We start from the raw sequence: 16,895 nt of genomic DNA on the forward strand, positions 1-16,895 counted from the left end.
CGCTGTTCGGTAAGCATGGGGTTTGATAGCAAAAAAAATCAGGAAAAACATGGCAAATATATGGGCACGAAAATCAGATGACTAATTCATTTGTTCACATTGCGGTGGAACGATTGGTTCCTTTCCGCATTTTATCTTTCTTTTCGCAAAATATGCCAAAAAGAATTTGTCATGGCCTTAACAATCAAGGCATTTTAAAGATTGCAATTTAGTTTCTTGCTTGATAAGATAAAAATTAATTTTTGTTTCCATTTAATGAATAAATATAGTGCCAGGTTCTACGTTGTTCTACATTTGAGTTATCAGGACCCCGCATGTGTCGCCATATATTTTATACGGTTTAAGAAATCTATAATATTTTTATTACTTTCGTTCCGCATATTTGACAAATTTCCATTTTTGCATGACTGTGTTTAATGCTCTTGTCCGGGGTTACCCACTTCCCCACAAGACAATAACTCTTCAAATTAAAGAGACTACACATTTAATATGAGTGATAGTATTTTGCGTAATAATATGATTGGTGATATCTTCAATAAAACCAATGCTTATATCTGCAAGGGTACATATATTTTACTCTCAATGAGTTACATTCAGGAGAGCAATCCTCAAATACATTGGAAACTAAGGCCAAAATGAAGTAGTATTTAATCTTTTACAGTGCCGATACAGGTATTTTTCTTTTTAATTAAAAAACTCCTGACTTCGCTGATCATTAAATTGCTGAAATGCGATCCGATATTTTTATTTTGATGGTGCCATCAAACAAAATTTAAAGTGAAAAACCAATCCCATAGAGCCCACAGTAACTTTTGTGAAATAAATGAAAGCCTTCTAGAGACAACAATCTTTCCCACTGAAAGTTTCAAAGCAATTGGTACAGTAGTCGAAGAGGAAAGCACAACAACGAGAATACTAACAGTAACAACACCAACAATTTAGCGAAACGAACTATAGGTTCACTTTGTGTACAACAAGTTGATGAGTCTAACGTTATTTGAAACAGTCTAAGACTATTTACAAGATTTGCAAACCCCAAACTGCGTGAAAATCAAATGCCCGACGGGCAGACTTATTGGACTTCTTCTTATACAGTGTTTCCCAAACTATGGGTCGCGACCCAAAACTGGGACGCCTTAAAATCTTTTTGGGTCGCTTTTGTTTTCAACAAAAAAACTAAAGGTTGCCGATTTGATTTTCTAGTAGATTTTATTTTTTTTATTTCAAATTAGGTATTAAAGTGTTGCGGTAAATATTACAAAAACTTGGCAGCGTCTATTTTGCTCAAGTGAACCCACGATTTCAAAAACTCGCTGATGGCTCCAGTGATGAAATAACGTGTATCATACCAAACAAGCGACGCTTTCCCACTTTGTGGTAGGTTCTGGAAAATAAATGACATTTTCGTTGCTGTTTAAACGTGTCGAGTTCACAATTTCAATGAATAACCAATATGCTCTTATGATCTTACAACCAACAGTACAACAATCCAAACTTTGACACAGGCACACAGAAGTAGCATGTGCGCCATTTCATGAAGATTTGAGTCCAATAATTGTACATTTTGTCATACTATACAGAACGACAATATGCTTCAAAAAAACATCACTCTGTCCGGTATTATGTAAATTGCAATGGGCGAAAGGTCTTCAAATTATTTTAAGCTTATATGTGACTTGTGTGATCGCTCATTGACGTGATAAACACGATTTTACTTGTAATAAGTATTACAGGAAAAGCACTTTCATCACAATCATGGAAGAAATATTTAAATACAGTCGATAGTCATCTCACGACCTAGTATAGGAAACAGTAAACAGTAGTTGGACAAGAGGTCATCATAGTTTCTAATCTCTGTATGAATTGCCTCTTCTCAATAGGGTCATTGCATGCTATTGGTCTTTGAAGTATAATATCTCAATGAAATTAATCTCTTTGTTGACAATTATTTCGAGACTATGAACATGTTTAAAAAGAATTATGTCGGATTCGATTTTAGAAATATGATGTTAACTCAATGTTTCATGTTATTTCAAAAAAATTGTAAAATTGCAAAGAAATCATACTATATACACATTTATTTAATTAACAATGATAAAAATGAATCGTAAAAACTCATCTTTGGTCTGCCTTGGCTTCAAGTCATTTTGAGAACCAAGTTTACGATTTCCTAAAACTTGAATTTGCTATTTATTTTCTATAATTGTAATTGTATTTATAATGGATAAAGTATTACAACATCCATATAATGAAAATAGATCCATCAATACGAGGTCAATTATGTACGATCAAAAATTTGATATATCAAAACTCCTGAGTAGTCGCAGCTTCATTTGCTGCATGGGCTGAACGAAGGAAAATATCGAAAGATGAGACTGATTGTGATTTTGGATAAACTGTAACGAAACTGTTTTATAAGAATATCCATAAATACATATCACATTATTCAAAAAAACATTATTCTATATTTCCTGATTTTAGTCGTTTTTGCATGTTTGCTGCAACATTTAAACAACCTTGAGCTGTTCAATTCAATATGAAATAAACTTCGAAACGGCGAATTGTAGTTAGAAAATATGAAATAACATTTCAGAGTCAGACTTATTCGAATAGTTTTTGTATTACAGTTTTTTAATTTGAATACTATCCTCTTCCACATCTTCATTTATGTTTTCCATGACTGAATGCAAAAATCTGTCTGTCCCAAAGTCCACCGTGAATGAGTCGAAAGTAGAATCTCCATTAACAAATCCTTTGTTATCTTGTCCAGATATTTTCTTTAATTCATCAACTTTTAGTTCTGTTACTATTGATTGTTTATTTGGTTCCGTTCCGTTTTTTAGGTAGGAATCTGGATAATCAACTGTCGCACATGTAAAATTCTTTGTTTCTGTAATTTTATTTGTAAAATCTTCTGTTTTGTCGTCCAGTTTTGTTTTGTTGGTTGGTGCCGATGGTTTTCGTAAATCTGTTTCGCTTGCTCCACTCAAGGTTTTTAGGGTATACATTGACGAAATGGTTATACCACTGGCACCGCGAAAAAATATCATGGTTTTTCGGCCAACATAACTCAGTCGACTCTTTTGTAGTGCATCAGTATATAATTTTCTGGTAGCTTCTTTAAACCCCGAAGTTCTCATATTGTATATAAAGAAATTCCATAAACTATTTGAAGTTAGAAGTATTACAGCAACGTACTCGGACGAAACGTAAACATTTGATGTGTAGACATCAATGTTATTTGGATCACCCCATACAGTCTGAGGAAGAAAAAACCCAGCAACTATTGTTGTCACAGAGGGGAGAATGCAGACTGTAAACACGCCGACCATTATACCCAAAGTTCTGGCAACACGTTGTTCAATAGCATATATACTGCTGCTTCCACTTGAAAACATTTTTTGGCGATTTCTTGCATGTTTTTTTGACATTTCAAATGTTGCATACGAGACCACCCATGTGATGATTAAGGGCAAAAATAGTGCAACGAACAGCAATCCAAGAGCGGTTATTCCATTTGGAAAAATAAATGTAGATGATATCAAATCATATTGAATTATTCTCACAAAAGTAGGCAGCAAAGCAAAGAAAATTGACAAGCACCACAGAGCAACGCAGGTATATGTTGCATATCTTTGAGCAGAATGTTTGTTGTATTTCAAAGGTTTGAATATAGCATAAAATCGATCGAAGCTTGCTATCATCAGTGTGTAAATTGAAACAGTTAGCGACAGCGACATACAAACACCAACAAAAGTAATATAAGGCCGAGGAATAATTTTTGCTTTGACTCCTCCTGGGTATCGGTGAACCAAACTCTCGTTTCCAAATGGGAAATGAGCCAGCCACGTGTTGTTGCTCACTGTAGAAGGATGTGTGACTTCATCTCCCATTGTTCTTGGTTGAATAAACGTCAAGTACTGCAATACAAGCATATTTGGCCAAACTAATAACCCTACAGAAAGGTCAGCAATAGCCAAAGATATCTTGTAAACTGTTTGACTGTTACGCAATGACGGAGTTAGTCCAAATACAGATAGAATAGTGATATTTGCTATTATTGTAGCGACTCCCAGAACACAAATTACGGCCATCACAACAATCACACTTCCCCTGCACCTGTAAAATAATTTTGATACTTATTTTATTACATTTTGGGGGGGATTTCTAATGTTTCAATTCAAATGATGTTGCGGCTCGATACCCAATAAAAACAACACTTAAGCACGGGAGCTTGTCGGATTGAGTCGACCATTTGTATGACTCTCCATACCGGGATTTCAGCATATAGAAATACACTTTAATTCCTAATTCATCGTGTCCGCAAAATTGTACAAACCACGACAGTAAAAACTCTGAAAGTCCGTGAATTATAAAATAGAGTTAACTTAGAATGCGAACATAAGTAATATTTTTACAGAGGAGTGAATCTAAACTCGAAAAACTATATCATATCAAAGTCGTCTCACCACGATGACATGCTTGTCCAAGGTGAAACATTTCGATTCATTGCAGTATGATAGTCGTATCCATCCCAATGAAGACCACAAAATGGGACGTATACTTCAACTACTTCATGAAATCGTCCAACACCACCATCTTTTCTATCGAATAATGCTATTTGAATACATGGCTTTGCCAAGTCGTCCAATTTCATCTTCTTAGATACAAGCGACTCCACCAATGTTGCCCATTCGTTTTCTGTGATATTTTTCTTATGCGATTTTATGAAACCATAATCTTGAACCATCTTCTTCACTTTGGATAGACATCGAGCTTCCATATTTTTGCGATTGCAAAATCGATCGTACACAAGCCACGTGAAGTCGGTGAACGGCCAAGTAGGCTCAGTGCACTCCTCTCGAAATTCAGAGCAATTCCACCTCTGCAATCGATCTAGGATAGTAGTTAAGTAATATCCACCAGCAAACCAATTATCTTTGTAACGGTATAATTCATTTTCGCAACATTTTCGCAAATATTTATCACTAGGTACTGGCGAATTGTAACAAAACCAGCGCCTGAACTTTGACTCCGCTTGAGGGAAATTATTGGAAACTTGCGTTGAAATTGTTTCGACTGAACTAGCATTTGTTGCCACAGTTTTTCCGATAACAATTGCCAAAATGAACAGTATTATTTCGGCCAAATTCATGCCCCTTCTCTGTGGTACCGTTACTACTAGGATTCTCTAGTTCAGCCCGATCGTCGATAAGAATCAAAGAAAAACTAAAACAAACAAATTTGCCAAAATAAAGATAATTAGGCTATGAGGAAAAACAATTTTGAAATGAAATTTTATTAAAATATATTAGCTGCATTGTCTATACAAGTACAAGTGAATATCAGGCCACCGAAAACTCTTTGTCGCGAAGCAAGTTTACAGCAAGAACGAAGTAGGCACAAGATTTACATAATAAGACTCTCTAGTCACATGCCGTATGGATAAAGTTATACTTACATGCGTGTTTCCGCCTGATGACGATAACTACTTCTTGACGTCTTGCATGATTCCGTGCCCTGTGCCATAAATTATGCCTTTCTAGGTTGGACGTACTTTCTTGTGCCTTTCTAAGTTATAATATTCGTATGTATTTGAACGTGACTGGATTTTCCTATTTTTACTGTTTTGATTTGTTTATGTTATTATAATTAGGTCATAAACAAGAGTACGCGAGCAATGGTTGCTACTTTTGTATTTCCCACAGGAGTATGTTTCGCTATTCTTCGGTGACTACGAACACCTCCGTCCACGTGATCCCTTTTCAGGATTGCACCACCTCTTTTTTACTGGACTTCTGTCAATATTATATTGGGCTTATTTTGGCTGCTTTTTATTATATCTGTTTGATCGATAATTTCCCGTTGGAAAGTAAAGTTTGCGTTCTGGTTGTACATCCGCTTGCACTTTAGCAGTTCTAGAAAGATTCGAAATCACTTGTTCAAAAGTTCTGTTGCTTGGAGTTGGCAAATACCTTTTCTCCGAGCAAAATTCTGCAGCTTTTAGCAAAATTGTTCTTGATTTCTTTTAGGAAGAACATTTAACGTGATTTGGAAAGTTATTGATGAAATTTTTCAACTCTTGGGTTGATCCGCCTTATATTTCGTGTTATAATAATTAGATAGGAGACGTTTCCATCGGGCATAAGCGGATATTTCTTCGAAGTGGAGCATATTTCATTTCTACACGAACCGAAATCTGAATTACATTGCACCAACACATATTTTTTGTTCATATATATACCAGAATGGTATATGTTTTATTATCACATCGTGGATGTAGCCTACCCATAATTGAATATAGGTATCAGATTTCGGGTGTCGGAAACATTGTTATAAGTGATCAATAACTTTTAACGTATTTGGATGTCTGCCATCGCTTTTATTAGAAGATTTTATAACATATACAAGTGATACGTAATCTACGTATGTTTTTTAAGGATGTAATCTCGAAATATGGCAGGTTTGCGAATAGAGACGTAGTTTCTAACAACTTCCAAATAAACAACCATCAAAAAAGTTTATGGCACTCAAGATCCGGGAACAACGTCTTTCGTTTGCAGTTGCTTTTTACTACGGAACATATGTAGCCATTGGCAGGCCTAAATAAAAAATGTCATTCTTGACATCCAAACGGTTTCGATTTTGATAGTAAGCAAGGGTGAAAATGCTGACTCACATAGGTGCGAATTCGCAAGAGGTACCATAACAGTCATGACTCTGTTTACCAAAAGAGGATATGCTTACGCCCACGAAATCCAAAACTCGCCAGCACTTTTCGAAATGGAGAACACTTACCTTATGATATCCATGTGGTTGCGTGCGTGAATTAATTTAATTCTTTTAGGTGAGTGTACACGTACCACAATAATATATATACCACGTATAATTTTGCATGATTTTGTGGGTAAACAGTTCCTTGCTGCCACAGTCAGCCTCGCTGATTTCTATTTCCAAGTGTCATTGTTATGACGTTGGCTTTAATCTTTATTTTTCTAAACTGCTTGCGGGCTGATTGTTCTAAACCTCGCTGGTTTCCTGTTTCCACTACTAACTTTTGTGGCTGCAGCCAGCCTGGTTGGTTTTGCTATTTTATTTCATTCCATCTTAATTTTCCTTTGGGCCTCCTCGCTGACCTTTATTATCTATTTAGTTCCCCTGACTGACATGGGCTTCGCTGTTTTTTTCTCATTTCAATTTTTCTCGTCTCGCTGCTGATTTCACTTCGCAACTTGCTCGAATGTCTTTTATTTTTTCCTTGACCGCATTTGGCTTCGCTCATTTATATTTAATTTCCGTTTTCTCGCTGCTTCAAACCTCCTACTACTAAATTCCATTAGGCCTGGCTGATTTCTATTTTCACGCACTGACTTTATTTATTTGACTGCTTGCGGATTGGTCGCTTCTTTTTTTATTTCTCACTGGACCGCTTGCAGTTTGATATATATATTACTCGCCGCTTCACTTCACAAATTGCTTGCTGATACATTTTTTTTCCGTGACTGCTTTTGCTGATTCCAATTAATATTTTTAACTTCCCTCGCTACTTTTAAAACTTACCATTTCTTAGCTGCTCCAGCCAGCCTCGATCATTTTTTTTTTTTACATTTTCCATCTTAATTTTCCTGGGCCTCGCCAATTTCCATCCCAATTTCTTTCTTGGGGCCCTGATTTCTATTTTCACTACATTATTTATTTATTTCATTGTGACACTGCTTGCGGATTGCTGTTTTTTTATTCATTTCCCCTGGACTTGTTGGTAACTTTTCTCATCTTTATTCAACTGCTTTTTTCATATATTTCTTTCCCCACTGAGCTCCCACTACCATCCACTTTCACTCCCAGCCTTTTCACATTTTCCATCCTAATTTATTCTTTTTATCATCCCTAATTAGATGTTTTTTATCTGACTATTTTCTCCCTACTGGACTGCTAGCAGTTTGGTATATTACTCGCTGCTTCATTTCACAACTTGCTTGCTTGAATATTTTTTTTTCAAGACTGCTTTTGCTGATTTATATTTTTAATTTAACTTGTCTCGCTGCTTTAAACCCCGCTACCTACCAAAACGATAACTTTCTTCCCATTTTCCATTTTAATTTTCCTTGGGCCTCGCTGATTTCCATTCCAGCCTTTTATTTTTTTCCAGCTTGTAATTTTATTGTGACACTGCTTGTGGATTGCTGCTTTTTTATTTATTTCCCCCTAGACTGCTCGGTAACTTTTCTCATCTTTATTTAGCTGCTTATTTTCATTTATTCCATTCCCCGTTGTTACTACTAAAGCTTGGTATATTTACTCACAACTTGCTTCCTTGAAATTTTTTATTTTTTCCGTGACTGCTTTCAATTAACATTTTAAACTTCCCACATACACTCTTCAGCCAGACTCGATCTATAACTTTTCTCACATTTTCCGTTCAATTTTTTTGGGGGGCCTCAACAATTTCCATTTCACTTGGGGTCTCGCTGATTTCCATTTTCACTCCATCCCCTTTATTTATTTATTTTGTACTGACTATAATTATATCAATCTCTTTTTTAAATTGCGTTTTTTTTGTGTTCCTTCCCCACTGAGGCCTACTAGCCTTTTCCCTAGCGTATTTATTTTTTTCACGTTTTCACTTCAGCTTTTTTTCGCTTGCTTTTTCTATTTATTTCTATATCAATCTCCTTTTTAAATTGCGTTTTTTTTATTGTGGTCGCTTGATTCTTCTATTTATTTTTTTGACTGATTGAACTTACTTATTTTCTGATCGTGCCCATTCGACGTTTTGTGTGGCTGGCCTGACTGGATTGATGATCGTGCTCATTTACTCATTTATTCGTCACTCCCACACACTTCTTACGGTGGTTTGCTGCCTCTTTTATTAAATTTTCACATTTTCTTCTCTCATCAATCTCCATTTTAGATTGCTTTTTTCATTTATTTCCTTCCCCACTGAGGGGGGCCTAGGCGGTTTTATTTTTATTCTCACTCCCAGCTTTTTGGCTCATCAGAATGATGAAGCGCCTACAGCTGGTCTCCTCATTTTCTGCGACTCGTTTGGCTTCCTGACCCCTCTGGGCTCCTTTATTAACCTCGACCGTTCATTCTACTGTGGGGTTCGAACCCACTCTCTTGAGGTGAGTGAGGTCTTGGAGTGTGACTTTTGTCTTGAGGCTGTCCGTCCTGCTCGGTGGCTCTATTCATTTTTGACGGGTTTGTGGCCAACTATCCCCTCCTCCTAGCCCCTTTTCTTGTCCGGCGGCTTTTTCTCTTACCTGGACCGTCTTCGATGGTTATCTTATTTTCCTCGGACTTTGGGCATCGTTTTTGGACTGACGCCTTCCGATGGTTTTCTTATTTTCCTCGACGCCTTCCGATGATGGTTTTTTCCTCGGACTTTGGCATTGCTTTTGGACTGACGGCCTTCCGATGGTTTTCTTATTTTCCTCGACTACTTCGGACTTTGGCATTGCTTTTGGACTGACGCGCCTTCCGATGGTTTTCTTATTTTCCTCGACTATATATTTTCCTTGACGTTGTCTGCCGCTGTCCCCTCTGGTCTTTTTCAATTTCGCTCTCCTTGGTTCCGTTTTTGGACTGACGCCTTCCGATGTTTTTCTTATTTTCCTCGACGCCTTCCGATGATGGTTTTTTTCCTCGGACTTTGGCATCCGCTTTTGGACTGACGGCCTTCTTATTTTCCTCGACTACTTCGGACTTTGGCATCGCTTTTGGACTGACGGCCTTCCGATGGTTTTCTTATCTTCCTAGACTATATATTTTCCTCTTGACGTAGTCTGCCGCTGTCCCCTCTGGTCTTTTTCAATTTCGCTCTCCTTGGTTCATTTCCCTTGACCGTTCATTTCCATTGACTGGCCTGCTTGCTGGCATCGCTGATCTCCTTGGACTGATGGAGCGCCTACAGATGGTCCCCTCATTTTCTGTGACTCGTCTGGCTGCCTGACCCCTCTGGTTCCTATTTCCTTTCCACCTTTGCACTCCTTGGCTTCGCCGCTGAGCCTTCTGGTTTCCATTTTCTTTCTACCTTTGCTCTCCTTGGCTCCTGCTCTCGCTTGCTCGACGGCTTCCTTTACTACCTCGACCGCTCATTCTACTCTGTGGGGTTCGAACCTACTCTCATAACAGGCCTGCTGTTTAACTATGTCTCTACGCTTCCCCTGCGCCACCGATACCGACGAGGATTGAGTGAATCAACATTTTACTTAATTAACGACGTCACGCTTGGTAGCCTACGACGATGCTAATTACCCCTGAAAAATTACTTTAAATAACACTGCGTTTATTCGAAGCAGAATATCCCGTTTTAAATCGTGGTTCATTATTATGCAATGGTGACCGTACATTTGAACCCACGTACCTTTGAAACCATGTGTATATCCGCCGGTTCAATCTATATGCGGGTGCTAAAACCCATGGGTTAGTATGGGTTCAAATATCTGTGAAACAAAAATATTTCCATAGGTGCAATAGTATGCAGGTGCAATTGTCGTGGGTTCAAATGTACGTGGGTTCAAATATAATGGAACCTTATGCAATCATCGCGACAAGACGCATAAGATAATTCAAAGGAGTGAATTTGCAAACCAAATTTCTGACTGTCATGGGAAGAATACTAAAACTGGAAGACAGTCCATCAATTTGATTCTTTTTATCTCTTGTGCTAACTGACTGTTTCTAAATTTATCAAACATCTCAGGTTAAAATTGGCGCGGCGTTATGCTCTTTCACATTTTGAAACGATATGTGGTGCCAGGTGCCCCCTTTTCCTTGATGCATTGAGCACGTTCTTATTTTGCTTCAATCCAGAACTCAGTGGAAATGACAATATATCAATTATCGTAACGATCTATGTATGACCTCAGTAATGTCACAAGTCATTTTATACTGTTCCAAATATGACATCGCGCACACTCGGTCATCTTGGGCCATGCGTTTCATTCACTTCTAATCCTTTCATGAACATTTCAAGAACTGCTGAGCAGCGTTCAACGCCTTGGGGCTTGACAGATGGAGCTTGTTTTCCTTAACTTGGCTATTCAAGGTAAAGATCACGTTAGTTATATCTTCAATGTGTACCTATGGCATGAAATAAAACGTTCCTGCTAATTAGTCACATATGCGGTATTAATTATTTGCATTTGTTCACTATCTGTGATTGTTAAATCCCTGTTTGAATGTGGAAACCCGTTGAAATCTCTTTAAATTTTGAAACCCCACTCCACACACACAAATAAAAATGATTCGCTCTAGCATTCCCTCCCCAATTTTATTCTTTCATTTTGTGAATATAATTTTAAACTATAGGATGTTATACTTCAATATTTAGTCATCTGAAATTGTAAATCTTTAACATAATAGCGTGTAGGGAGGGGTTGACTTAGATGACCGTCTGGTCGTAAATCTCCCTTCTGTCTATACCAAACTAATGTATTACTTGTTATTATTTTTATTATCACGATTACTGTTATTTTATTTTGGTTGACGGAAAAATAAATCTCTCTCTCTCTCTTGAAATTGTAACACTGCAAAATCACCTCCACCTCAAGCCCTATCAGGGTGTGTAAACTTTTGGGGCCTAGTTGAGACGGTATGTTAGTCGTTGGTTGAGACAGAACAAGAGAGCAATGCTCAAATATATGGACAAGTTAAACAGAGCGAAGCAAATCTCACCTTTGACGCTACCGGTATCCTCAAAATATTTCCGAGTTTCGCGTAGCAAGAATTTACAATATCAAACCGTACAGCATGTATTTCCACGGATAAAATAATACAGCGAAATTTTGGATGAAATATCAGATTTCATACGAAATTTAAAAATAAATAAAAGTAATAGCCTTCTGGCAAAAAAAAATCGATCTTTAACGCTTCAACCACTGACAATTTCAAAGCAATTGGTCCAGTATTCGAAAAAAAGCGATTTTTTAATGATAGACGAATAGCAAGAACAACAACATAATAAGGAAACAATCGTTATGTCCACTAACGTGTCCATAAATACAGTGGTGTTTATATGTCATTTTTTGGGAGCTCAAACATAATGTGACAAAGTGCCTTGTTTGCGTCACAACACGTAAATATGCGGATGGCGTCCAAATCGCGGAGACGATCACTCGAAATCAACGACGAACGAGCTATTTCTCTCGTTTTTTTGTCGCACATTCCCGATATGAGAGATATTGCTGGCGTTTGTGAGTTCGTTATTGTCGGCGCGGATGGCTCCCATTTGTACTTTGGCAAGGTACATGACGTGATTGTGACATCGTAGTGACGTAAGTTTTGGATGACGTAATCAGGTGGGGGTTGGAATAACATATGGAACAATGGTTGTGCCACGCGAGTACTCGTGGTACTAAACTAGACTACACTAGACCCCCTACCCAGTTGCAGGTATTTATTTATAACCGTATTAAATATCGAAGAAAATAGTATGAAGTCTTAGTGCCCGTACAGTCTGAGTGTCGTGGCTACTTGTCATATCAGTACCGGTACTGTTTTATAGTAACAGAGATAAGTCTGTATATATATTTAACCTAAACCTGATTCAAACATTTATATAATTTCACTACAACTTGTAGTACAAGTTAGTCAGTTAGTTGAGGGTCTTTCATCCTAAACTTTCAATGAGATGACCCTGTAAACGACCATACCATCAAATGTAAAACTTCAGTTAATTTTACAAATTATAATTCTACACTCTAGTGGTGCGTGCTATTTGTAGTAAATGCGTTTCTTTTTTGTTGTCTTTTACAAAGATACAAATTTGTCATGTGTTTGTTGACAATATGATGTCTAAGGTTTTTGGATCTTTCACTCTAGTTGCAATATAGTGATTATCATATCAATAAAACTAGTTTGGAATTGCTTATTCCAGCTATCTAGCGCTCATCCTAAAAGCATGAAATAATGCAAGGCTGTAATGAGAGCCGAACTGGTAAGACATACTGTGCATGTATAAGTTTCTGCTTATTCAGACTATGAAATACCTGAAATTATGAAATTGTCAATTGTCATCAACAATAGGGCACAGTTCTCCCGATTGATTCCAGATGCCGACATTTGGTTCAATAAAACAATCACTCTATTTGTCTCTGAAATGAGAGCATCTGGTTTGATGTAGGTCAGTAGGTAGATGTGTCAAATCCCTCTATGCTTGTCTGCTTGTCCCGTTAACGTGCAGTGTCTGTCACATGATCAAAATTGCCTTTTCTGCTAAAAACTCTTGTATTCTAGGATAAAAAATTTTTGAATTAAAGATATGTATATATTTTGAATGTTCTATCTGAATACTCTATTTGAAGAATTGATAGTGATTTGATCAAACTTCATAAAATTTAACATAAATTATGATTTTTTTGCAACATTGGCAAGCTTTATAAAAAAACGCTATTTTTGAAGACTTAATGTATTGGTAAATTTATTTTCAAAGTTGACTGGTTTCTAGTTTTGATTACAGCTATCTTCTAAAATATTATTCACTGTTAAATTCATATTTAATTAATTTCTTGCAGATCATTTTTATAATTGTATAACAACCAATTCATTGGTGAAAATTGAATATATTTGATTTACCTTGAATTTTGTTTAACAACTGTATAAGTTGCCAAATACTAAATAAATTCCAAAATTTATTTTTTATATAGGCCTACATGTTCAAGAGATCAAAGATTTTTTTATGACATATTTATTAGTACTTTTACCTTCATATAGCAATGTTTTATGATAAGAGATAGATGCTTTGTTCTTTTTTCTATACCACATTGTTGATTAGGGAGTGGTCAAATCCAATTGTTAGCCATTAGATTATATGAACATTATGACAAAGCTGTTTATCAATATAATGTTTCTCCAATACTGTCAGAGCATTAGGTCAAGAGTACTCAACCTTTGAATAGGGAAATAACACTTTATTATTCTGCACTGCTTTTGAATGAATCGGAAAACATAGGTATACATGGATTATGTATGGCCATGTTAATTTATTCATTTATCTCGTGTGGCCAAATGAAACCGATTTGTGATTATTATCAGTTATTAAGAGGTTCATTGCTTTTGATCTTCAATAACAAGTGCCCTCAATACTTGTGTACTTGTAATCATTTGAATCAACAATTGAAATAGTTCAGTGTGTCAATGATAGGAATGCTCCAGTTTTCCAACAACAAGTTGGTAATCATTGTTTTTTCATTGTTGCCAGCACTTATCAGTATAGTTCAATAATATGAAATTTCAGTTTTTAAAATATTGAAAATGGCATTCAATGTTTTGTTAATGTTTGAATAATTTGGTTAAAATAGTGTTTAAAATTGATCTTATGTGAAAATGATATTCAAAAATTATAATTATCTAGACTTCCTTTTTAGTGGATCATGGATTTTTCAAATACTGTTATAATTTGATATAAATCCTTATTTAAAAAAAAAAGATGTTTACCACATTCACTCTGAAAATAGCCAACTATTTAATTATAGAGATATGTATATTATTATATAGACATTCTTAAACGCCTTTTTATATTTTCTTGAATATGATTCACATAACACAAGATAGCAACAGGCCAAATCATTTCCTTTTGAGAGATGTCTGTTGTGTTATTGAACTTTATAGGCAATATGTATATAGCTCCAAAAATTCCAAAATTTGCTAGCTTATTTTTTGTTTAATATTTAGTTGTTCATAGCCTCCCACGAGGCCATGACAGGATTTTTCAATTGATGCACTGTCAGTCTTCATATCCTTATATGGTAGAGGAAGGAAGTTTACTATTAGTCACTGATAGAGAGAAGACACAGCCAAGCTGTGGATGGAATAGTCATACCATACTCAAATGTCTTGCTTCGCTATTATATAAACGTTTATAAAGGAATCCTATATAGACTAAGGAAATTGTGCAAATATTGATTCAACTTTCCCAGTGAAAGGATATTGTCAATGTTTTGCTCAGATCTAAATGTATGCTCAAACTGAAAGCTGATACGACTGGTATTTGATTTTATTGATAGGATTTCTATGTTACCAAATGATTAACTTCGAATTTATTAGAGTTTTTAGGCCATGCTAGCTAGAATTTAGCTCTTGTGCTGTTTTTATTTATGCTTTATACCTCGGTTCCATGTTGTCGAAGATTAAGTCATATTATTCAAAATATTAACATTTGTAAATGATGTAGCTTACACTTGTGGCTTGTACCTCACTTGTGTAAGACATCATTGGCAAAATGGCTACTTAGTTTTGGTATTTACTTTTCGAAATGAGACTATGACATAATATTAGAGCATTTCTCATGTGGACTTCACACGTTATACCGGCCGGTCGGTCGGTAACTCTGCTCTATTTATCAATAATATTATGTCTATCATGTGACAAACAGACAATACTTTATATGGCAATTACAATACAAGCAATTCACATATAGGGACATTCTCAATACCTGTAAATAGTGGAAGGGTGTTGACTTAGTATATCCTCAGGGCATTTAAAAGACATACAAATATAAATAATTAAAATTTTCTATTAGTTTGTGTGTTCGTGCATGAACTATAGATAATATATTTTACCGGTATTTGTATTTAATAAGATGTTCTTGCACTTTATTATTTTTAAGAGAATAATTAGAGGCATGATTCTGTTTTTGAGGGTGTGCCCATTTTTAACTTATTATTCGATTTCATGGTTTTGCGACTGTTTATTATTTGTTATACAAGTAATGGTTATTATTTTACTATCTTACTTCCTTAATATAGTATCAGCCTGGTATGCAGCAGGTTAGTTACTGATTAGTGTCTTATTTACCAGACTGTGGTAGGCTCATTTGTTTGACAAAACAGATTTTGATTCACCGTGTGTTAATTATGATGTATACCCTGGGCTTGGGTTTATCTGTTTGTTTCATATAAGCATATTAATTTATAACTTGTGATCAAGTTTTTTTGATGATGGTCATGATACTATTAGCTAAGTGATAATGTTTCAGTGATGAGCTTTTCAATTTGATTTTCAATGTCAGCAAGAATATTTCAGCAGGTTTTACTTCTTCTTTGTTGTGACATACAAAAGCAATGACTAAGATTTTAAAGAATGGTTTTGTTTGGCATTACGTTGAGCTAACTAGAGTGTGTTGATGTTGTCGTTTAGATTAGAACTGTTGGCTTTGAATCCTTTTTATGAACTTCTCAGATTCTTATGAAATAGCTAACTGGAGTCTGACTGGGTATTACAGTCTGACCGGGTCTAAATTTTAAACATATATTAAAACAATCATCAAGATAATCTAGAATTAATTTCAAGTATAATTGAAAAAGGGTTGCATACTTTTTAGTCCTCATAGTCAAAATTGGTTTTTACGGAATCAGGCTGTAGTTGGAACTATATTTTTTCAAACCTATATAGGATAACCATTAACCGGTGTTTGAAAATTGGGTAAATTAGGGTCCGCTTTACCCCAAAAGTCCCGCCATCCCTTCCTTCAACTGTAATGAGATGTAATAAACATTACAAGTTTGTAAATCCAAATTGGGCAACAGTGGATCAATGTAGAAATGTTGTTTTAATCTTTGATATAAAATACATGTTGATACATTCAAAATGTCAAATAATCCAATTTCTTGTCTCAGTGGTGTGGCACATTGTGCTGGGCATCGAGGAATACGCTTGTCACCTCTGATTACTCTGCATGGATTCACAGGTTCAAATCCTGTGGGGATAATTATGTGCTAGAAATTTACGGGACTCCATGCTGCCGTGGGGTGGTTCACGTAATCGCAGGTGGGTTACGGCTCTTTTCATCATTAAGTCCATGTATCTCAAATAAATAACTGGCTGACAAATCCAATACTCAACATGGGCTGGTAGTTAGACGAGCGTCTGTGATTTGCCATATTATTAAGCTG

The 16,895-nt window shown here is 36.0% G+C and overlaps 1 protein-coding gene across 2 annotated transcripts; it reads right to left on the minus strand.

Annotated features, from left to right (window-relative positions):
* Window positions 1-1,447: 1,447 nt before the first annotated feature.
* Window positions 1,448-5,590, minus strand: LOC120328901 (beta-2 adrenergic receptor-like). Of its 2 annotated transcripts, XM_039395466.2 has the most exons (3): window positions 5,462-5,590; window positions 4,470-4,896; window positions 1,448-4,119 (listed from the first exon to the last, which is right to left on the minus strand). In XM_039395466.2, the coding sequence occupies exons 2-3, from the start codon at window positions 4,781-4,783 to the stop codon at window positions 2,622-2,624; spliced, it is 1,812 nt and encodes a 603-aa protein (XP_039251400.2). In that variant the 5' UTR covers window positions 4,784-4,896; window positions 5,462-5,590; the 3' UTR covers window positions 1,448-2,621. The 2 variants fall into 2 exon arrangements, with proteins under 2 accessions (XP_039251400.2, XP_039251399.2); XM_039395465.2 differs by lacking the exon at window positions 5,462-5,590 and having other exon boundaries at window positions 4,470-5,327.
* Window positions 5,591-16,895: the final 11,305 nt, after the last annotated feature.

The sequence above is a fragment of the Styela clava genome, chromosome 7, assembly GCF_964204865.1.
Source record: "Styela clava chromosome 7, kaStyClav1.hap1.2, whole genome shotgun sequence".
Classification (NCBI taxonomy): Eukaryota; Metazoa; Chordata; class Ascidiacea; order Stolidobranchia; family Styelidae; genus Styela; species Styela clava.